The 24,338-nt window shown below is 42.8% G+C and overlaps 1 protein-coding gene across 1 annotated transcript in view; it reads right to left on the bottom strand.

The window, feature by feature from the left end:
• Window positions 1-24,338, bottom strand: part of LOC101520095 (tubulin-specific chaperone cofactor E-like protein) — a 162,311-nt gene that overhangs the window by 66,396 nt on the left and 71,577 nt on the right. The window contains exons 8-10 of the mRNA XM_036493823.2: window positions 8,604-8,668; window positions 5,502-5,635; window positions 2,706-2,993 (exon numbers count right to left, since the gene is read on the bottom strand). Coding sequence (XP_036349716.2) covers window positions 2,706-2,993; window positions 5,502-5,635; window positions 8,604-8,668 — 487 coding nt within the window. The remainder of the gene's footprint in view (window positions 1-2,705; window positions 2,994-5,501; window positions 5,636-8,603; window positions 8,669-24,338) is intronic.

The following is a 24,338-nucleotide window of genomic DNA, read 5'->3' as shown; positions in this document are numbered from 1 at the left end:
CACCAGAGTCCCCAGCCTCTCTCCTGGTGCACCATCCTTACACACTGTCTTCATTTGGACTGTTCGGGACAGAGATGTTACACAAATTCAAACAAACCTTGCAAACAGCACTCAGATGTGAGCAGCGGCAAATTTACCCTTTACAATTTCCCCTTGCTAATCCCTAGCCCCTTGACATGTGTCTTCAGGAAGTTCAAATAGAGTTAGAAGGAGAGACTGCATTGACCTTTCTCTATTCAAACCTAGCACTTACCCAGCTGCCTGACACCATTCCTATTAACATTCTGCCCAACACAGAGGAAGGCCCCGTCCTTATCCGTGTAATCAAACTGCAGTAGAGGATCTTGGAAGCCCCAAATCTCCCTATCCTAGACAGTCCTAGAGAGGGACAAGATGCAAAAAAAGAAAAGCTCTTTTTGTAGAGAGCTTTCTCCTCCAGCCCAGTGCTTGCCACAGCTGATGGCATGTATGATAGAGGGATATGCCTCTGTTTTCTGGCCCCATTCAGCAAATGAGGGAAGTGGGACACGGAGGTGAGTGAGTAGTCAGCCTCTGATTACAATGAGGTCATTAGCAGGGTCAGGTTCGAGGAAACAGATAAAACAGCAAGGTCACACAAAGGATGAACCCTGGACCAAATGGGCCCTTTCCAAAATGAAGTTTGAAATAGCCATGGTCCAAACAGTTCTTGAGAGCAAACCACCCCCAAAACCAACCATCCCTGCTAAGGACACCCCAGAAGGTGAGGGCTATGCGCATTCCTGCTCATGGTCACACATTCCTATGAGTACGTATGTCTTCAGTATTAGTTTCAAGACCTTTCTGAATCTATTTCTGTAAAACCACGGCGGATTAATTTTTGGGGGGATGCATTTTTTTAACCTTAGTAATCCCTTTCCCCCTGAAAAATTTACAAGGACAGTCCTACATTGAAAGCAGACTTTTGTTTGAACCATTGCTCTTTCTTCTTTCTGCCACATAGGGCAAGTTACATCCCCTCACTAGGCCTACCCTGTCACCCTGAAAGTGGGAATCATACTTGGAGGGCAACATTGCTGCGAGGGTTATATGATTAAACCCTCAAACAGTTCGTCACAGCATGGGGCATGTGTTAAGTCCTCTGTTACTGCAGGTTTTCCCTCCTAGAGGCAAACATGGCTCTCCCCACTCCCTCTCTGTTGGAATTCCATGAGACTTTCTGGCTAAAGAAATCTCTTCAGCCCAGCATGTAGTTGGCTTGAAAACATGTGTTCCCAGTTGGCACAGGTGGAGCCCATTGTGAAGATAGAGATGGACGAACCCTTCCACAGCCATAGAGAACTAAATCATCAGTTCCCTCCAAGGAGCTCAAAGCACTTAGATGTTCCCTCATTCATCCTCATAGAAAGAGTTCTCACCTAGCTCGGAAATTTACTTGAAAGTACAAACCAGAAAGTATCTAAATTATCTTGCCAGTTTTTATTGCCAATGGAAGTTTCTTTGAAAAAAATGGTGGTCAGCATCTGATGGGCATTCCTTCTCTCTTTTTCTCCGACTGACACTAAAATTTATGGATGGCTGACATCCTGCATTCTAATACTGTAAGATATGAGGCTTAAAAGCCATAAAACATCACCCGAGGAGTCGTTAGCCATCCATAACATGACAGAGGGAAGCGTATGCTTCTTTAGAGGTTATTTTGAGCCAATGCATCCACTGTTTAAACTGGTCTCCTTCTGTTCTCCAGAACCTCTTAGCAAGAAAGTGATGCCCTGGCCAAAAGGTTCTCCAGCTCAGTCTGCTGGTTGTGTTACAGCTCAGGTTGGCAAGGCCAGTACTTCCTCACCGCTCTACCTCTGGCCTCTCTGTTCCACCCTCAATAACTGACTCCTTATCAAATAAACTAGGAGACAGATGGAATGAGAGACAATCCTCAGAAAGTAGATGTTAGCATTGAAGTTGTATGTGTCTGCTACTTCTAAAACTTCCATAGCTAAAGTCACTGAATTTGAAACCAAATGAAACACCTGCAGGCTTTTGTGAAACCTGAATTCTGCCCCTTCCTGGAGAAAGTTGATTCTCTCCAGGATAATATCAGTGATCATCGTTCTGATGTGACTTTTATTTTACTGCTCTTTTGGGATTTCAGAGCAGATGCTGAAACTTTATTCATGAAATGCTTTCACTGCCCACTCTAATTAACATCAAATATGAATAATTCCAGCCCTGGTCACCATAAAAAATGTGATAATAACATAAAATGAGCTAGGCCATTTGTGGCCAAACCCATGCTTCCTAGTTCTCTCTTTCTACCAGATTTTATGGGGCAGAGGGAGTGATATTAATAGCTGTATTGTGCCTTTCATCTTCAATTCTACCTGGGCCCCCTCATCACGTGACCTGGAACAAGTCTCAGTGTGTATGTGACACTCCTGTGAAATAGGAATGCTACCTGCCACAAGACACCTGTGGAGGGCTTCCTGTTAGACACCTGTAATGACTTGTGATTGGGGTGAGACAGCTTCTGAGCTATGACAGCTGTGTGGAGCAGCTGGCTGTGATGGTTCCCTCTGTTTCCTGATGAGTGGGTGGCATGAGCCATTAGTTTTAACTCAAGGGAGCTGACGTTCCTCTGCTCTGACAATTAGGCTCCTTCACAGCAGTCAGGATGGACAGGAATTGGGTGTCAGGACATGAAGTGGGAAGTGGAAAATTTGAATGATTACAGGTGTGGTGCTGCTGCCTCCATAAAACGTGACTTCCTCCCATGTCACAATGAAAACCCAAGTGGCAGAGAAGGTCGCCATGTCTTTGAAGTACTTCCTGATGTCCTTGGTGGCTCGTTTCAAGATGACAGGATCCATGGTCTCTCTGTAATAGATCTCGCCTCGGATTCCATTGTGCACATCTGCCCAGAATGGGGCAATGAAGGCCCTCCCGTCCGTCAGGGGGAAGGACTCTGGCGTGAACTGGCTCACCAGCACGTTGAAGGAAACCACACCATTGTTGTTGACCTACAAAAGTCAGAGAGGTTTGCCCAGTGGATCTGAAACATGACAGCTTCAAAGACACAAACCAACACAGACATTTGCCTAATCAGATGAATGAAAACAACGTGTAGGCTACTGACTTTGAAGCCCCTACCATCAGCTTCTTTTGTTCAAACCAGGAGGTTTGTTTACTTCCCGGCAAACTCATTGGTTTCCTTTCACTTTCAATTTGTTGTCGGCTGCATTTCTTATTAATAATCAGCCTCATTTTCATGTTCTGCATCTTATCTCCATTTATAGTTATCCAATGCTGCAGGATTATGCATGTGTGTGAGTGCACTGTATGCGTATGCACAGCACAAACGAGGCCAGCCAGAGGGAAAAGTGAGCAATACAGTTCCAAAGTCACAGATGCAATACAGACAGAAAAAAGCAAACAAACATGGAAGCAGAGTTAAATTTTAAAACAGAGGTGCTCAAAGTCAGAGCTTGATTCCTATTTGATGACAAAATGAGAGCCTCAGAGAAAGAGAAATCAAAGACTCGTCCAGTGAACTCAGATCTCAGGAAGAGCTGTGTCCTGCACCCGGTGAAACATCTAAAAGACTTTTATTGATGTTACAACCTCTTCTGTGTTCAGAACAAGGACAAGGTTGAGACCTACAGATGACCAATTCCATTCCAGCTCTTGTAGTTTGATAGTGTCTTTGCATAAAAATTGAGACATGAATACTTTACATCATGCATGTAAATGACGAGCTTATGGAGACTCTCACAATTTCTGAGAGGCTTAGTAAACTTATTAAATGATGAGATCTTACTGCAAATCACAAGCCAATAGGACCCTGCGAGTGGCCTATGCCTGTCTGTACAGTTCTGTTTATATTTTGCTGGATGGTTTTTATGGACTCAGCAGCTAAGATGTCTGTGATGAACATACTTGCAATTCCTGGACACAGAAAAGCTGGAAATCATTTTCCTATACCTTCCCACTGTTGGTTATGTTCTTAGTAACATATGGGCTTAGACAGTGACCCAGATCCTAAAGGTGATTATCTATATCTGATTAGAAATACTTTGGCCGAGTTTGAAAGACAGTATTCAGAAGTTTGGAAAGAAATCCAGAGACCAAGCAATAAAGCCATTAAAAATCTATTGTCTTCAAGCAACAGAAGAGAAACTCAATTTTTTTCCATAGTTTTCCCATAAAAAACATTTTATGACTTTTTTGGAAGATTCTCAATTTCACAAATTTCAGAATTATTTTGCACTAAGACAAACGTGTATTCTAATCTTTCTATGAACTTTTTGGTTTTGTAGGTCTTGAAACTGACTTTTAGACTGAAGTCTACTCTTTCTTCACCCAAATTAGGCCAACACATTTCCAAAACGTACAGGCAGCTCTTGCAAACACAGACTAGGGAGGCCCTGCTGGGAAAAGCACATAAAAGGCATTTTAGGATGCCAGAGAGATGTGTTTGCTAGGGAATAATAGGTGTAATTAAAACACACAGACTAGCAGACGAAGCTGGCGATGACTCATATGTGTTTTGATTATATTCTATGGCTTAGATCAGTGACTCTCCAACTTTTATGGGCATTGTAATCTCCTGGAGGGCTCCTTAGACCCTCACAAGCAGGGATGGGACCTGAGACTTGATGACATTGCTAGCAAGTGTCCAAGTGACACTGCTTAGGTCCAGGAAACTATTGTCTGGTGGGGGTGGGAATCAGCTCTGGACCGTAAATCAGATAGTGGAGAAGGTTAGGGTCTTAGATGGTGGAGACAGCCCAAGGTAGGGACACGACCCAGGAAAGGATACCACATAAGTGGATTCACTTATGTCTGCCCAAATCTACGAAGGCCAAAGCCAAAGATGGGCCTATCTGCTCTGAACCTGCCTTTCAATGTGCAAGTCTTACCGGTGATCCAAAGAAATAACCTGTGAACACAGGTGCCCGGGAGAGCTTCAACAACAAATGGCGCCGTTGTTTAAAACGGGCTTGACAACGGGCCCTGCTGGCATAGCAGCAGACCCAATGAGAGTAGCCAATTTTGCAAACAACTTTTACATGCTAATAGTTGATTACCCGCTCTACTATGCTCCAGTGCTGCTCCAAATTGGTAGGAAGCCCAAGAACAGCAGATGCCTAAACTTTTCACACCCCCAAAAGGGAAAGAAAAACGATATTGCTCCAATTGTGGTTCATTGTATCTTTTTATCTTGTCGAGTAGCAGAAATAATGTTCATGGGCATTGGGGCCTCTGCTTCACTTCTGTGTTTAATCACCCACAAAAGCAATTTATTGCCCTGTACACTCCTCTGCTATATGAACGTTAGCCATTAAATATACCTTTGACTTTCTTAATCATAAAACCTATCAGCTCATGAAATCTCAGAAGTTGTCGTTTTGGCTGCCGATAAATCCTCCGTTCCCAGAGCCCCGGAAGAGGGTATTTAAAACGCTTTCCTTAATGATAAACAAAATAGGAGAGCCACAGGGCAACAGCCGCGCTGCTTCTCCACTTACATAGACGGTGCGGTAAGGAACGCCAAAGAAGAAAACTGGAATGGCCAACTTAATCTCAGATGAGCTTCCATCGTCTACTTTAGGGGTTTTGGTGTCATTCTGCCAAAATGGATACATGAGCTCTCTGGGCTGAGCTGTCAAGAGAGATGCCGGTTAGATAGGTGGTGGCTTCCTCTTCCGTTTGGCCAGCTACTTCCCTCCCGCTTTCTCCTTTCAGTAAGGCTTGCCAGCTAAGCGCAGGTGTGACTGCTTGCATTCAGCCTAACCTTACACCTCGCACAGTGCCTTATCGTCTGCCCCTGGGACAGAGGAGGGTGGGACTGATACATTTCTCCTGAGGAGAAAGCCCCATCACTCATTCTTCTTTACATTTTGAAAGGATCAGCGATGACAATTGGAAGTTGGAGAAACCACCACCATCTAGGGGCTGTCAGAGGAATGAGAAGCAATCTTTAGGTCTGGCCTGCCTTGGGAAGACTTGGCTCTTACTTAGATGGGCAAGCTGGCAAGCAGGTATCACCGCTACGGCATTCCCTGCTCGCTTAAGAAGACTACTGTGATATCTTTTCTTAAAAGCAGTTCCCTCCCGCCTGCTACACAGTAGGAGAAGACACCATATCCCAGAAGGAAATAAACAATGGCGGGAACCAGTACAAAGTGGAAGGGAGAGAATTTGTAGTAGCTCTCCAGTGACCTTGATTGATGGAGGGCCTGCCAGGCAAAAGGTTCTCTGTGCAGCTCCTGTTTGCAAGAGATGGACATGAGCTGCTGCTGGTGGTGCCGGTGAAGGAGGGCCTTGAGAGAGGTGCAGGCCTCTTCCTCACCCTCCCAAAGGACAGCGTCATCCCCCAAACACAAACTCCCCACTTGACAGGGCCACCCCCTCCGTGGGCAAGCCAGCTTGTTTCTCTGAATGTTCCAATTCAAACTCGTGCAAGGTGTGTCCCAGTTTGGCAAGAAAAATGAGACCATTTCCCCAGGGTCTGTGCCACAGAGGATCAAGTCCAGTGGCATCTTTAGAGCAATCTACATTTCAGGTGTCACTTTTCCCTGCCTCTATCCTTTCTTGAATGAAAACAGAACACTGGAACATCATCCTTTTTTTCTTGTTTAAAAAAAAAGTTGTTTGTTGGCTTTCATGGGTTCTTGAAGCACCTGCTTGTCGCCACTCAGAGGCTGATGCCCCATTCTCTTGTCGGGTCCTGAGCTTGGGAAAGTCCCCACTCAGCACTGATGGAGCTGATAGGACAGCAAGCAACTGGACAAGGACAGTCCTCTCCTTTGGGAGCTTTTTAGTGAGCAAACAACAGCTAATGTGAAAGAGCAGGCGGAGTGGCCGAAAACCACTCAGCAGCACCAGGCAGAGCGCCAGATCTCTAGCTCTCCCTCAGGGGATGAGCGATCTGCCTGGGCAGGGAGGGCTGATCTCTTAGCCAGGGCTCACAGCACAACAGAGCATGGAAGGCTGGTTGGGTCATCCTCCAACCTCAGGAGTTTCTGGGAAGCCAACCAAATCTTGATCTTTAGAAGGTGCTTTCACTGGTTTTAATCCCAGGAGCACTCAACCAATGCTACATCAGCAAGGGGAAGAAGGGTCTTGTGGAAGGGTCCCCATACATACACAGTAGCAAATTCCAAATTCCTAGAAGGTCTGGATTTTTAGAAAAATCTCTTTATAGTGTACACCATCGTATTATGCACAACTACTTAACACATGTGAAAGGTGATACACTTTCTCAAATGAATTGCCACAAATCAAACCATGCCACAGACTTGCCTTCCAGGGGAGCTTTGTAGAAATCATGAATAAGAGTTGAAATTCACACTGAACTGCAATCATTTTTCACAGAAAGGTTAATTGGTAGTTGGGGCAGCGTTGGCCAATCTGTCTGGGGAATGTGGAAGCCCAGTAAGCTCTCATGGAGGAGACGGAAGACCACGGCCAGGGGAGCTCTTCCTAGATTCTCTGTTTGCTCCAAGAGTGAGGCAGGCTTGCAAGATTCCTCTCTTCATGAGTGAGTCTAACTGGTTTGATGGGAAATTTTTAGGAAGAAGGCAAATAATACTATAAAAGCTCAATAAGTCTTTCTTGTATGAAAAAAAGATGCTGAACAAATAGGAGCAGGCTTTAACTATAACAATTTCCATCTCAGAAGATATTATTTTAAATATATAACTGAAAAGATAGTTTCTCAACTATTTTTAGTATCAGAGAAACTAAAAGAAAAATAATTCCTACTCATGTTTGCTCTAAGTTGGGACATTTACAATAAACATGACTATGTTTCCAGGATTTTTTTTAACCAAATAAAATGTACTTTCTTGGGACAAGGGTAGGAGGTTGGAGTGAGGGGGTGTCTTTCACCATTATGGGAGTCCACACTAGGGTTTACAAATCACAACTTTAAATTTGCGTAAATCTGGAAAAAAAATGTGGGGCTGCCCTTGATATTATAGATCTATTCGTTTTAGACTTGGAGCCAAATTCCCACTGAACTAACCAGACCAAATAGCAAATAAGGAGAGATAGTTTGGAACTTCAGTCATTAAATCTTACGGTCTAGGTTCACTGCCCCACCTTCCTTGACTAAGTTCCCAAAGCAGCTAAGTTAGAATGTATGTGGTCTCTTGCCTCCCAAGGGCAATGCTACAGAGAGAGGAAGAGGGGTCACGGAAGGCCTTATTATCTTATTTTGCTGAGATTTTCAGTCACTGACATCAGTGCCATTGTTATAACCAATTTTTGGCCACGAGAGTTACATCCTTTAAAGTCTCCCCAACAAGTTAAATACCTTAATGGGAATTAGCAACTAAGCATGGAGTGCACACATACCTACTTTATGCATTTTTCATTTGCATTATTTTAAAGATCTTATGTCTACACAAACTGTGTTCAAAGTTAAGAAAAAGTGAGGATGTAAGCGAACAACATTCAAAGTTAATATATTTTGCCCTTGACAGCAGAATTTAATTTACATTTTCCTTGTTGTATCTGTAGACACATGTACACCTGCCCTTACAATTACAGTTCCAACAAAAGTGTTTCTTTATAAATTCAAGAGCATGCTAATCAAGAGCTTTATGGAATTCTGTAGTACTCACCTTGGTGCCGTACAAGCGTGAAGATGAAAGAGACCCAAATTCTAAGTAATGATGAATAATTCATCCTGGAATTTAAAGAAGAAAAAGAAAAAAATTCAGTTTGCCATAGTAAATAGAACGCCAGGTGTGTTTGGTAGCAAATCCCAAGATACAACACAACCATCATAGAACAAATTCGCACAACATCAACAGTTGTGAGCCTGGTTGGAATTCCTGGAGAGTTGGCAAATCCTCCAAGGTTCAACATTCACAGGTGAGTTAGACTCCCAGAAGAAGCCAGACGAGAAGCAGAATATCACACAAATCGTTAGCTAATTATATAGAATCAATGAGTAAAGGGAAGGAATCTACTTTGCATTTAATAAGACACTGGAGAACAGCATCGCTTCAAAGAAGCAGGGCCCAGGCCACATATCTAGACGAGAAGCAATGTCCTCTCTGAGGTTGGACTCTCCTGATTTCCAGCAGAATCCAAGACAAGCTGGTTAAAACCTAGCGTACACCTATGTTTGCTATCATCTCAGTATTGTGGGGCCAACCCACCATTTTCAAACAACCAGATTCATAGAGAGCCCCAAACCTCTGTCCAATGGCTTTCCACAGGGAAGAGAATGATAGATACATTAGTCATAAAAAAGAACCACGCCAGGGTTGCTCCACGGAATTACAAGCAAAATAGAATCCAGTGCACAAGTGAATTATCAGTTCTAGTAAGTTAATTGAAGAAGAGACGTTGTAAAATTGCACTTGCTTTCCTGTTAGTTCACAATTGCTACAGCTAATAGCTTTACCCTCTGCAAGGAGCTTGAATGGTCTGCAGCACTCGGCAAAGCTGAGACGCAAATACACAGGCGAGCTCCGATTCAGATGTCTCCACCCTGACAGTGTTCTTAAAAATAAAAACCCTCCTCTTATCATCTCAAGTTATCACGATGCATCAAGCCCAATGTTCACGGCAAAAGCAATGAATTCATCCTGTGAGCGTTTGATTGCGAATCCTCAGTTGTCAAGTATCCGCATTGAAATTTCAAGCACATATTAAATATTAGGCAGTCTTGCTGGAAACGGTACAAAGCTTTTAGCAGAGATCACACACAGCCCTTAGGGAAACAGTTCAGACAGCAGTAAGGAGGATGCATTGAGATATTTGTGTTTATGAAAAATGTCACTAACCTGTTCTGGAGAGACTTGAAGGAATTGAGTCAGAAATATTAAGTCAGATCTTGGTAAACCAGGAAAATTAGGCAAAACAAGAATTCATGTCAGTTCTCAACTTGCTGCCAATTATTTCTGATTCCTGAAATGATGTCTGAATCCCGTACTCTTGAAACCAAAATTCAGTTCGTCCTGCACTACAGCTAAGTGTTGAGTTGCAATCAAGTTTTCTTCCCCCTATTGATTAAGGAAAAGTGAATCTAAAGATCAGTTTCAGGAGTGCGTAAAGAGGTTCTTTTCCTGAAAAACTAGACCTTCCCCATCCCTCCACCCCTTGCTTTAAAAAAAAAGTAGATTCAGATGGAAATGTCAGGTACTTGGAGCTGAAGCTTGGGTCCTCTCTGATCAGAATCACTTCGCACTGAAAAACACAAAAGAACTCCCCCTTCCCTTCTCCTTTTGTACCCACAGAAGGCAACTGTCTAACATTACAGAATTAGCATCCACCAGCATGGGACTAAAACCTCGAACAATGTCGCTCGCTGCAACATTTACATGGAGTTGGGTTTTCAACTAATGTCTTTTCTTCATTGTCTCTGGTTTTCAAGAGTTGCCACCGCCCCCCTCCCATATACACACACATACAGGTTAAGCATGGACTATTTAAATACCTTCTCAAACTTATCCCCGTTTTATTCCTTCTCTTCTCACTCAGGTACTCACCAGCACTTTTCAGACAAAGTCAAAGGCTGCAGCCAGCATCAGGCCTAATTCTTCTCAAGGGAAATACTCCACCCTGCAACTGTCACTGGGGACCCCTTGGCGGGTATTTGCAGGGCAGGTGGAGACAGACTCTTCCCTCTGGAAACTGGCAAGAGGCAGTACGGTCCATCTCCCCAGCTCCCCGTGACTGTGGTGAAGGTACAAACTAAACCCACTACCTCCAATGCATTTAAAATGTAATTTACCAAGAATGTAACTGAATGTACCAGAGAAACTTTTCTGCAAGTCAGTGGGAATTTAAAAACTGCTTCAAATGTTTCTCTGGCCTCACACTTAAGCGCTGACTGTTCCAAGATATGCGCACGTGTGCGCGCGCGCACACACACACACACACACACACACACTCCTCTGAGCTGAGCAAGTAATCTTAAAACAGATATTTGCATTCAGGGAAACTACATTTTTAGCAGCAATTATCTGATGTTTTTGTAGAAACTTGTGAGAAGTTATTATCATTTGTACCTGAAGTGCTTTTTCCCCTCCCCCACATTTATTTAATTTCCTCTGAAAGGATGACAGAAAGTCTAGTCTCTCATTTGGCTATAATGCATCTCAGGTCAGGGGCACCCCTAGAGATGCCTTCACCTTGCCCAGTCTTTGGGAAGGTTTGAGTCTAGGAGTCAAGCCCTGGGTTTGAAGCCACAGAGCTGGCTCTGGTTAAAACAACATGCATGATGTCCTGGCTACCTGGGTCTGCTCTTTTCACACACTCAAGGGTGTGCACATCTGAACACTTAGGGGTCACAGCCAGGCTTATCCTTCATGAGGTAAGTCTGTGCCCAGGCTCCATAGCCACCTGGGCATACGCGGAGGCACAAGAGGGAGAAGCTGGTTGCAGTCTGGCTGGGACATGTGGATCTCGCTTGCTCTGAGGATAGCCTGTACGGTCACAGCTGGACAATGGACAAAAGTCTCTTTTCAGACCATGTGGGCAGGAGGACTTACTCTGTTGAAAGCATGAGGTGAACAAAGATTCCTGACAAGGTTTAGATGTGGGTGGCGGGGCTGAGGGTGCTTCCCAGGCCAGAGGAAGGCCCACTCACACAAAGGAAAACCCAAACTAGGACACCTGAAGCTACGACACAGCTTTGTGCAGGGTTTCTTTCCTAAGCTTCATTTGCCTTCTCTGTGGAGAAGACGATGACACTTGAGTTGGTGTGAAATGATGCTGTCACAAACACGGCTATGTGTTGTTCAGACGCCCCTTCAAGACAGATTTGAGAAATGTGCATGACCCGGTGGTAGCTCTAGAACCAGGGGCTGCTCCCCCTGAGCTAGCCCCCAGACAGCGACTGGCAAGGTGGTGGTATAATGACCCAGCACCTGCCCCCCATAGCAGGAGTCCCCTGGTGGATAAGTCTGGAAGCCCCTGGAGAGTGACGAAAACAGCTGGCTTGTGCTAAAAGTAGGGCCTGGAAGGAAAAGCTATGACATAGCAATGTATGTTCCATAAGTATTTCCATGAAATTATAGATTGAATAGTCAGTCTATATATTAGACCTGTCTGGGTAGATCCTACCAAAGATTCTGATTTTCCAAGTTTCCCCCCAAACTTCTGAGCCTTCAGGCATATCCCATTCCGTTCCATTAAAAGCTAAAGTTTCTGCCAGCTCAGGAAGACAATAGAGAGGATTTTCCCCCACAAGGCAACAGTTGTGCCCTTCAGGAGGTGCTCCCATTTCCTCTCCTGCCTGCTGGGCTCCCAGTCAGGGTCAAGTTGCAGCATACCTCAGGTGGAGATGTGGTGGGCCTGACAAGGGAGGAAAGGCACTACATTGGCACAGGAGCTGCGGGATTTAGTTAACACAGGAGGGCAGGGGCTAGCGGAGCGGAGACCCAGGTACTGGACACTGAAGGAGCTCTGTGCAGAAGGCAGGGCTGTAACACAGACAAGGCGTTTACTGCCTTGGGACACTTGCTTAAGTTACCAGCTTTCTCTGTGGGTATGGAACCCCGAGGGACTGGCACAAAAATCTCCAAGAAGCCTGAAAAGAGTGATGGCTCATATGGAGCCATGTTGAAATGCCTGAATTGCTGTGGTAGATGGCAGGGGAAGGGAGTGAAAAGCTCCGGGAAGAGAGCAAGCTGCCATCCACCAATTCTTTGAACCCAGAGCCCACAGATGATCACAGTTCAAGAAAGGCCCAGAGGATAGACCCATCGTCCACCAAAGTCAGTAGGAATGAGTTAGTAAGGGAAGCACTGGCACCACCTCAAAGCTCAGGGTGACTCACCCCTGCAGGCCATGGCAGGAGCGCTGAAGAGGATGGGCCCCACAGCAAGAGAGGCCAGGTGACAGCACTTTCCTGCTTGAAGCTGGGAAAGGAGTGGGGGCTGGCAGTGTCATAATTTTCCTAAAGGTCTAGAAGACCAGACTTGCAGCCAAGGGGGCTTGATCTGTTGAAAGCCATGAAAATGGTTAACAAAACTTGTTTTCCCAGGGGTAATGCACTTGGGCAGACAGCAAGTGAATTGTTTACTATACTTGTATACAAGCAATAACGGTCAAACCAAAGCTGAGATTTGTTGCCCCAGTAACAAGTCATGATACAATTCCAGTTTTTGAATTGAGTTTCTTTTCAAATCTGGAGTCCATTGACTGAAATGGCAGCTGGTCTCCAAAGGGAAGGACCCTGCACCACTGTGACAAAGGATGTGTGGGAATGATTCTACCAGGATGGCAGACTCTATCCTGTCTCCATGTAAATGATCAGAATAGATCCTAGAGAAAGGCTGTAAAACTGTGAGTTCAACCAAGAAGTGACTTCAATTGTGGCTGGTGAGCTCATGTGGTACCTTTTCTAGAGCCAGTTACCATGGCTTTGTGTACCCCACATGTGGCTGTTCATTTCGCAAATGCATTTTCAGTCCCATCTGAATCAGGGAAAAGGACAAGTAAGAGTTCACATCAGGTAGAACAGATGGCAGCTTGCATTTACAGTTTTATCCAGTACTGTGACAAGTCTCTCGGTCTTCCAAAGAGATCTGGCCGCTTAGGTCTTCTGGTCCATCACCTTGATACACGACATTGAAAGACAGCCACAGCAGAACATGCTGATGGGTGGCGGTCTGAATGCATTGGGAAGACAGATGCACTCCAGCAGGTGGGAGATAAACCCTACAAAGGTGGAAGGCTGCTACTTCTTTAACCTTTGTAGGAATCTAGTGGTCAGAAGCATGCTGGACTAGCTCCTCAAAAGTAAAAGACAAATTCCTGAATCTCACAGTCACCCTGTATGAAGGTTCTGGAGGCCACATATTCAACCCAGGAAGACTGCTGCAGTTCATATTCCAGGGACAAGGAATTCAGCCAGATTCAAGGTGCACTGAGAGCATGACAGAATCCTACAGGCTCCCAAGCTACCATGCAGCAACTCTGCTACTTAGGCTGAGCATTCAGCAGAATCTTTTTTTTTTTTTTTTTTTTACAATTTATTTTTATTTACTTGAAAGGCAGAGTTAGAGAGACAGACAGATAGTTCAACCGTCCATTGGCTCACCCTCAAAACTGGTCACAACATCTGGGGCTGGGTGTGGTCAAACCCAGGAGCCTAGAATTCTATCTACATCTCTCAGAGAGGTAGCAGAAGCCCAAGTACTTGGGACACCATTTGCTACCTTCCCATGCTTATTGGCAGGGAACTGGATCAGAAGTAGAGCAACTGGGACTAAAACTAAAGCTCATCTGTAATGCCAGCATCACAGGTGGCTACTTAACCTACTGTACTATAACAGCCATCCCTCAGCAGAGTCCTTGTTGCTGGAGGTTCAAGATTGGAAAAATATGAAATGTGGTATTCATTGCAAAACCTAATGAACAAACTAAAGCAAGGTCCTGGAGTTCTGGAGCAAGGTCACATGGTTGGCAGCATAGAGTTACACATGAAACTGGATCCTGAGGTTACATATTTGCCCTATAGAACTTCCCATCATGATCAGGGCACTGCTGGAACTCAGGTGAGCACAAAGCAACCTATCAGAGCTTGGAAATGGTATACCTAGGACCAATCATGGCAAGATTCCTGGCTAGGTAGTCTAGCTGCAAGATTGCACATACTCTAACTTCAGAATTTTCATTTGGCAAAACTGTGTCACCCAACGCATTGCATTGGTAATACGCTTCCTCATCAGTGTCCTTTAAAACCACACGTGAGTAATCACCATTTGCTTTAGGCTTACACACATACACACACCCAAAGCCAACCCATTCAAATACTAAGCTTAGGTTTGTCCCTCCTTAAGCCTGTCATGTGTACCTCCTTATATATGGCTGTATATATGATCTGGTTGGGAGACAAATACCAATACAACTGTATCAGGTGACATAGAATCCATGCAGAATAGCCATCTGATTGGGAGTTCCAGTTTATACAAAGAAAGTGTTACTGTGTGCTTATTGAGTATGGGAACCTCTGGGGGGAGGACAAACGTGTAACTAGAAGATGCCAGTCTGGTCAAGCATTGAAGTGAATTGTTTAAGAAAGATCAACTGGGGGCCCAGTGCGGTTGCCTAGTGGCTAATGTCCTTGCACATGCTAGAATCCCATATGGGCACCGGTTCTAATTCCAGCACCTCCGCATCCCATCCAGCTCCCTGCTTGTGGCCTGGGAAAGCAGTGGAGGACAGCCCAAAATGTTGGGACCCTGCGCCTGTTTGGGGGACTCAGAAGAGGCTCCTGGATCCTGGCTTTAGGTCAGATGATTACTCCAAGATTATTACTGGGCAACCTTGGGCTCCCAACTCCTCATCTCTGAGCTTTGCGAACCTCCACATTGGCAGACACAGAAAGTCCCACAGAACTCTGAGCTTTGATTTGCAATGTTGTCTGGGCACTTTGGGCTCTTTATGTCCAAAGGCAAGAAGATGAATCATCACCTTCTCAGGACTAGCAAGAGGCAATAAGGCTGTTGTCACATAAAGGATTCAAAGGGTAGTGTAGAGTTCAGGTGACTCACATAGTTATCTCTTAGTACTCCTTACCCAAAAGTGACTGTGACGGACAAGTGTAGCAACCCTAGTTTGAGTAGCCAAGAGTTACCAGGGGCTCACAGTAGTTTAGGAATTAAGGTTTGGATGAAATCACTAGGTAAACCATTGAGACCAGTGGAGGCGATAGCTGAGCTGATATGAAGAAGAAGGCCATCATGGTCATCAGTGGTGGCCCTGAAATCCACTGCAGTGGCACTCCCCTAACTTCCATCTACTGCGTCACTTCAGGAGGAGATGTCCGGCAAAGGGGGAGCTCCCTGTCACAGAGAACCGGATCTACACATTTCTTGGGGTTGATGGTGACACACAGGAAAATGAACAATTGAAACTCACTTTCAGGAATGACTTCCAGCTAGGAGTAGAGTTGGCTGACAGCGTGCGGGTGCTGTCTCCTTTAGTATCTGCAGTAGTGGTTATGCTGCAGCTAAGTTCTTGTTGCAGTTTTCAATCAATAGTGGAGAACAGTGGTGTGAAAAAGCCTGGGTCACTTCAGCCCCAGGGGCTCCCAAACACTCTAGTGGGTAGGCAGACCTTATCAAGTCTGTAACATACTCCAGTGGCCTCTCCTGCAGGATGCTGTTTTTTCACAGTTGAACCATCTAATGTTTACATTTTAATTTATTTATTTCTATACTATTTAAAAGACATACACATATGTGCACTCACGCACACAGAGGGAGAGCAGGAAGGAGAGAGTGACAGAGAGAGAGAGAGACTCTTCCATCCATTGGCTCACTCCCCAGTGCTTGCTACAGACAGGGCTGGGGTAGGCTGAAGTCAACAACCCCATCTGGGTCTCCTACACGTGTATCAGGGACTCAGGCATTTGTAATATTCTGTTTTCCATGCTGTACATGAGCAGGAAGCTGGATTGCAAACAGTAGAGTAGTCAATTCAGATACTCTAATATGGAACGTGGGTGCTTAAAACACTTCACCAAACATCTCTCCTTGTCCAATGATCCTTCCACACCGCCAGCTGTGCACCCTAGCCTCTGCTTCCTGAACAAGCGAACTGTGAAATTGATGCTCTCCATAAATTCAGAAGCCCTCTACTATGGATCATGTTGCTTCATTGTGTAATCTGCCACAGGGAATTCAAATAATGTCTGTAGACCAGTTGCTTCTGTCACTTAGCCACTGATTAAAAGATGTTCAATCTCCTCAATTTAGTTCATTAAGGTAATTATATGTAAGGCTATACTTACCTTCCCCCTGACAATCTTGGAGATGGATAAAGCGATGAGGAAATCATAACTATATCCTTTCATTCTTTTGAACATTCATAATAGAAAGGTGCTAATGAGCCTCCAATCTGAAGTTTGTTTCTCTTCTTGGCTTATAATCTTCTTTCCGAGGCATTTGGGCTAGCTTTCCCCAAATGAAATGCTAATGCAGTGTATTAATTTTTCATTATTGAAATAGATTTGAAAAACCCTGATGTAATATTTAAAATTTTTTATATTTATTAGTATCATAGTGATACTCATTTAACTGTAAACTGTAAGCATCAGGAGGTTAAATTTTAGAGTAAATGTTGCATAATCCATGCCTTTAAAGAATTAATACTATTTGCTTGCAAGACGTTTTTGTACTGGCCTTATTCATTCTAGATTCTTGGTTAGAGCTAAAACTAATAAATACGGTTTAATTATAAGGAATATGACATTGGCTGTTTGAAAAGCACACTGAGTGACATTTATTATTATTTATTCACTAGCTGGCAGTATTTTCCATCTCTAAGAGCTTAATAAAAGACGTTCATCTCTGAAATTTAAACCAGGACTCAAAGATGTTTTCTGAAGTATCTCTAGCCAAGGAGTTTGCAACAACTAATTCTAAACAGACTGATAGCCAAAACTCTGATATCTGGCCTTATTCTAAAATCCTTGCTAGTATATTAGCAATCAAGTTGAGGATGGAAAGGGAGGGAGGTTGACATACCATATTCCTGATCCACCAAGGAATCACACAGTTCCTGTAGGAAAAATTCACCGGTAGGCAAGAATGAGCTCTGATTGAAGCTTACTCTAGACAATAAACACAGGATTTCAGGGCAATTAATCCATCACTTTTCAAGAGGGCTTGGCTGAAACAAGTGTTTACACATTGTTAAGGATAAATGATACTCCTATACCTTGTGCTGGAGAGGGAAAATCTCACCAGTGATCATAAATTACAGGTTCCAGAGGAAAGATGGTTCATAAGACAAATGATACAGGTGCCTCACGCCATCCATAACATGTTGAATTCAGGAAGTGCCTAGATTTGCATGCCTAATGAGGAAGATTATTACCTTGCTTACAGTAACCAGGATCCATAATCTAACCCAAGATCAAGAACGTCTCCTTTGGTTTTGAAAGGAATTGGGAATTAATAAACAGGCAAGGTCACTTGTGTTCTATAACCTCAATGGAGAATGATTTAGCAGTATCTACTAAAGTTACAAACACTTTGACCTTTTGACGCAGCAGTCTCGCTTCTGGGATAATGTCCTACAGGAGATTCTAAAATGTGAAAAAACGTAGGCTGTTTATAGCAGCAAACTGAAAATAGTAGAAGACAAAGAGAGACTGAGAAAGAACAACTCAAATGTCAGTGGATTACTGGTTGGATGGATTATATCACATCTATAAAATTATTATTTATATCATAAAAGGGTGAGGAAATTCCCTATGTTTATAGAAAATCAAGATACAATTAACTGAAAAAAAGCCCCAAGGGTGTGATAGTGTATATTATTCTAGTTTTTTGCATAAAAATGGAACAAACTATATATATTTTTTCATTTGCTAATGTTTGTGTAAATCTTGAAAGGACACACAAGAAACTAATAAAAGATGAAGTATGGCATTAGAAAGGGTCTTTCTGATGTTATCTTCTTCATTTTATTGCTTGATTTTTGAACTTGCTAATGTTACCCATTAATAGTTAAATTAAAATGTTTTAAAAGACTTTTTAACAAATAGAATTCACAGCAAGTGAAATTTTTACGTAACCAGGACAGTTCATGTTGTCCTAGCTGCATTTCCTCACAGTGCAGTAAAGCTTATACCTGCTCTCGAAGGAATCTTGAATTTCAAACCGTATTTTTCTTTTTTAGTCTGATTTATTTATGTCTGCCTTCCCATTTGTATTATTTAACACCTTCATTGTGTAACTTAGAACCATTAAGAGGCATTCAAGAATGAGAAGTGTGGAGGACTTGACAAACTGAAATTGCATTGTCATTTTTGTTAGTGCGGGATCTTGCAGATCATAATAGATGGCTTGTCTCTTCTATCTAGTAAGCAGTATTTATATTCTTCATAAAACCTCCCCTTGAATTTTTTTTTAAGATTTATTTGTTTATTGGAAAAGCAGATTTACAGAGAGGAGAGACAGAAAGATATTCCATCCGCTGTTTCAGTCTTCAAATGGTTGCAATAGCCATAGCTGAGGCGAACCAAAGCCAGGAGCCAGCAGCCAGGAGCTTCTTCCAGATCTCCTATATGGATGCATGACCCCAAAGGACTTGGGCCATTCTCCACAGCTTTCCCAGGCCATAATTAGGGAGTTAGATGAAAAGTGAGCAGTTAGGGCACGAACCAGTGTCCATGGAATGTTGGCGCTTGCAGTTGCAGGATTAGCTAGTTGAGCTCTAAAGCTGGCCCCATTCTCTTGAATCTTATGGAGCAGCAATGACAGCATCACCCTCCCCATCCCAAAACCTTTGATAAAGACTCCACTGCACTATAAATGTTTTTCTCACTCTCACCTTTCTCCTTTACAAACAGGACTTTCAAGCTCCCTGGGCCGCCCTGAGAAGAGTCTTAGAGGGAAGTGAGTGAGGTCTCTTGCTTTTGGCTATTTGAGGAAACCATACTTTACAACTCTAGAATGTCCTAGGTTAAAAATCTAGGTGATCAGGGCCTGGCGGCGTGGCCTAGCGGCTAAAGTCCTCACCTTGAACACCCCAGGATCCCCTATGGGTGCCGGTTCTAATCCCGGCAGCTCCGCTTCCCATCCAGCTCCCTGCTTGTGGCCTGGGAAAGCAGTCGAGGACGGCCCAATGCATTGGGACCCTGCACCCACGTGGGAGACCCGGAAGAGGTTCCTGGTTCCCGGCTTCGGATCGGCATGCTCCGGCCGTTGCAGCTCACTTGGGGAGTGAATCATCGGATGGAAGATCTTCCTCTCTGTCTCTCCTCCTCTCTGTATATCCGCCTTTCCAATAAAAATGAATAAATATTTTTTAAAAAACCCTAAGTGATCAGCCCTCTTGTGTCTATTAATAGCTCACTTAGTCTTGTAGTGGCATCTGCCACAAGTGTCTCAAATGGGATTTCAGAGGTGCAGGGAGGACAAGAGACACATCCCAACAGTGATTTCAAGAGGTACAATCCTAATCTAATCTGGCAATCCCTCACTGGTGATCCTGTTACAGAGCAATTAAATTCAGCAAGTGGATATTGAGGAACATCCCATTTTAGTGTTTTAGTGACACGTGAAACTAACAGTAAACGTGTGTGTTGTGGGGCAGGACTGGAGGACAGTATTAGTAGCAAGAGCTGTCAGGTGCACACACTTTGCAGCCAAGTTGCTTGGGTCTGGATCCTGGTTATTTACCAACTGTGGGACTTGTCAATAAGTTACTTCTCTTTCTGTGCATCAGTTTCTTCATTAGTAATAAAGCAGGATAACAGTGCTGATTTCTTAAGGTTGTTTGAAGGCCAAGTGGGAACTTCCTTTCCAGAGAAGAGGTAAGAAAAGAAATGGGACTACAAAGGTCAGCCTTCTTGTTTTGAATGCTGCTCTGAAAGCTGGAAAAAGTCTTAACAATGTTCAGTCCTTCGGCATTAGGTGTCTGGATAGCTTGCCATTTCCAAGTGCTCAGAAATACTCATAAACAGTAATTACGTGCAAACTAGAAGAGAAGTTAAAATGGCAATTCTTAGAAATTTGAATAGAAATGATTTCAAATTTAAGCAAATCATGAACTTGTGCATTTCTAAAGCATTAAATTAATGGGCTCTGTCTTCAAGTATTGAAATAAGTAGTTACTGGACCTTAATTCTTGGTACAAGATTAATTCATGACAGCCTACCAAGAAGTCACTGACACAATAAGGTTCAAAGTCCAGATTTTTAATACTACTAGAAATTAGTACTACTAGAAATTTATTTCTAAAAGGAAAATAGTAGTTCTTGGAGAAGGACTGGAAAGTTTTTATTTCACCAAAATGAGATTTCTCAATTTTAGAAAAACTGATGCCAACTATCTTCAGATAGTTCTCCTTAAAGAACGGAAGTATACGCAGTATAAAATTTTGCTAACTTAGCTGTTAATATTACAGTTCCTATCAAGCTTTGTTTCAACTTTTGCAAAATTCTAATTGTTTGGTTGCATGGTCAGACTCTGTCTAATGCAGGACAATCCTCCAGAGAACTCAACAACAAAGCTGGTATCCATCTTCATCTATGTTAAAATAAACCCCCACACTCCAGGAAAAAACTCAGAACACAAAAGAAAATGGACTTGGATTTTTAATTTTTTAAAGATCATCTCTCTATATATGTTAATAAAAGTGCAAAGAATAGACCTTCATGTTTAAATTATATTCTAAAACAAAATATATATTTCCATTAACTGCAGGAGACAACTGGCAAGTAAAGAGCCTGAGAGAGTCCAGTCCCTCTCCATCACTACAGGGACACAGATTTGAAGGAAGCACCTATGAAAAAACAGTAGTGTTCACAACACATATTGGTAACAGATAGGTTCAGGATGTGCTTGAAATCAGTTTGTATTTTCAATCTAGCATGTAATGAAGAGAAAAGTCAAATTCATAAACAGGAATGACATTGCTGAGAACAATCTAGTATTCTGTATTCATGTTTTCCATGCCCTGGAGCCCAGCATCTCCCATGCAGCACAGCACACTCGCGTGTGCGTTAGTAACAGCTGTCAGCGGCATGCCTCCCACGGCGAGTGGCACTTTGTGCAACAAGTGTTCCCTGGTCTTCATGCTGCAGATTTGCCAACAAATCTGAATATCTGGTTAGAAGTCACTTTCTTTTTTTTCCTTGTTTCCTCCCCTTTTTCCTTCCCCTTCCCCCTTTTCCTTCCTGTCTCTTTTTACACAAAAAGAACTGTTAAAAAACATTGCATCATAGTTTTCAGCCCTGTTATACATAGCTCAACTTCTATTTTGGGTTTGTCACCAAAAAGGTCTTTAAAATTAAGGGAGTTATAATAGTTGCTGCTTTCTTGTATACTATGGCAATGGTGGTGGTGAGCTGCAGGAACAATATAAACTTTTAATAATAAAGACATATGACTCTAGACTTTTTTTTTCCTTCAAAGCAATCTGGGTTATCTCAACAATGTGAATTCAAACACATTCCCACTGTGACTTCAGTAGCGATGTAGAAAGGATCCCTTGGTTTTCATTTGGCTTTCTTTTATTACTTCTTTCCCTTTTCATAACTGAAAAAAAACCCTACTTTAGAAAACATATGTTCTATATACACTGCCTGTAGCAACACAATCTGTAATACTGGCAATGACAGCATTTTGTCTCACAAATGTTAATATATGCTCTTACTAAACTGGACAGAGTCAATATTAAAATGCAGATAAGCTACAGACAATGAAATATGCATAACTTGTAGACTCAGAGGTCCTTGGTCTCTTCTGTCCTTCTAGGCCTGTTATAAAAATAATTTTGGTTACAGTGTCTACACAGCACCAATTTTATTCCAAGAGCAGCATCTTCACTTAGCCACCTAAATGAATCTCTAAGTATACATGCTCAAATAGCTTTTCTTATTTACTTCTGTTCATTTACTCTAAAAGACCAGTAATTGTATTAGAATTTTTCTTAATCAAAAATTATTCAGCAATTATTAAAACTATCCATTACAATGCCCTAAAAATATCCATGTCTGCTGAATTAAATGAGAAGTACCCTTCACATGCAACTGTATAATAAAAGGAATGATGCCTGCAGTTGATAAATACTGTGCTCTGTAAGAACAGAAGAAACAGGTCTCTAATAGTAAAAAAGCATCTCATCAAATATATAAAATATCTTACTGTGACTATTCCACCTATGATAACATAAGTGTTCACTCTGCCTTTTGCTGCACAACAGTCAGGAATCACACGTCTTCAAAAAATAAGCGTGTATCTGTTTCCCAGGTTGACAAAATCAACAGGCTCATTGACACCATTCCTCCCGCAATCTCACTTGCACTCATATGCACATACACAAAGCACCCAGTTTTCATTTTCCTGACGTTGTTGCTACACAGTTTTCCTGTTTCTGAAAATTTGCCAGGAGACAACTACTCTTGTCTACCCAGCCTGGATCTCCACTGCTCTTAGGATTCTGACAAAGTCTGTAGCAGCAGCAGAGCAGGGCTCATTCATCACCTTTCTCAGACCCTTTGGTTCCCACCTTTAACATTACAGTGAATGTAAATTTGACTCACTGGCCCTCGGTCAAAGGCTTTATAGACACTGAATCTGAAGTGCATTAAGAGAATAAACATCTGCCAAATGGCATAGGAACATTTAAAACGTAGCAATAATAAACACAACCCCCAAACATGAAGAAATTACAAGAGTTATCTAGAAATATTGCAAGAAATCAAATTTGTAGGAGGGATGGAATCATGTAACTAAAGGTCAAATGCCATCAGAAAATGACTGCATCCTTCCTAAAATACTTAACCTGTATACCTTCTTCCCCAGTTACTCTAAGGATTTCTCAAGAGCCCCACCTATAAACACGGTGGAACAAGACACTAAAGGAAGTATTATATTTGGTTAACAAAGGAACAGAACAAAGGGATTTCCAAACAGGTGAGGAACTGGCTCTTTTAAAAACTGCTTTAAATTTGCTTCTGCAAAAAAACAGAACTTTGAGGCAATTCTAAAGTTTTGATACTCAAATCTTTACTTAAAGATTAGGCAGAATTGTTCTTCTATTGGGGCAACTAAGTGGAAATGTAAAACCAAAGGAAGTGCTCAATTCTGACACCACAAAGTCCCAGGAAAGAACTGGGAATCAAAGCTCCTTTGATCAAAATTCTTCACTTTTAATGCAAAGTGCAAAAGCAGGGCTCCAAATGGACAACACAGGCAGAGAAGTTGGAAAGCTCGGTCTCTCATATCTCCCCTCTTTTTTCCCTTACACATACCAAAGATGACTTATTAGCTGGTTCTCAACTCTCCTGGCATGTGTACATTCTACTGTATTGGATTCATTCATGAAGCCAGGCCTCTAGTTCCAGCAGTCCAAAGTAATGAAAGATCCAAGAAAGTACATTCAATAAGCAAAAATTAAAGAACTCTGGAATCGACATCCTTCATGTTTTGGAAGCAATGGCTGATATAGTATATGAAGGACATTAAAGTGAAATAGTAACACACACAGAGATCAGAACACTCGGCTTGGACCTCCAGAACAACTGAATTTCCCGGAGTTTAAACTCTCTAACTACTCTATTTCAACATCCTAACAGATGTTAACCCGATAGGTTCTAACTGAGTACCTGAGATCAGAGTCAGGTTGAAAATCAGGTTGAAACATTTTAAAAGGAAGAAATGAGGGAGGTGGGAGTCACCAAGTTGAAAAATAGGAAAGTTAATGATGCGCAGAATGAAACTATAGATAAACATGGGATGATGCCATTCAAAATACAAAACTGAACCCAAACGGGAAGGGGTGGCAGAGGGCAAAGGAAGCCACAGGAGAGAGGACTGCAGGCCCTTCCTTGCAGGTTCCCGTATCCTGGAGTGAACACCCCACGACTCCTGTGC

The sequence above is a fragment of the Ochotona princeps genome, chromosome 4, assembly GCF_030435755.1.
Source record: "Ochotona princeps isolate mOchPri1 chromosome 4, mOchPri1.hap1, whole genome shotgun sequence".
NCBI lineage: Eukaryota > Metazoa > Chordata > Mammalia > Lagomorpha > Ochotonidae > Ochotona > Ochotona princeps.
Note: the sequence above shows the minus strand (reverse complement) of the source record. Positions and strands in the feature narration are given on the sequence as shown.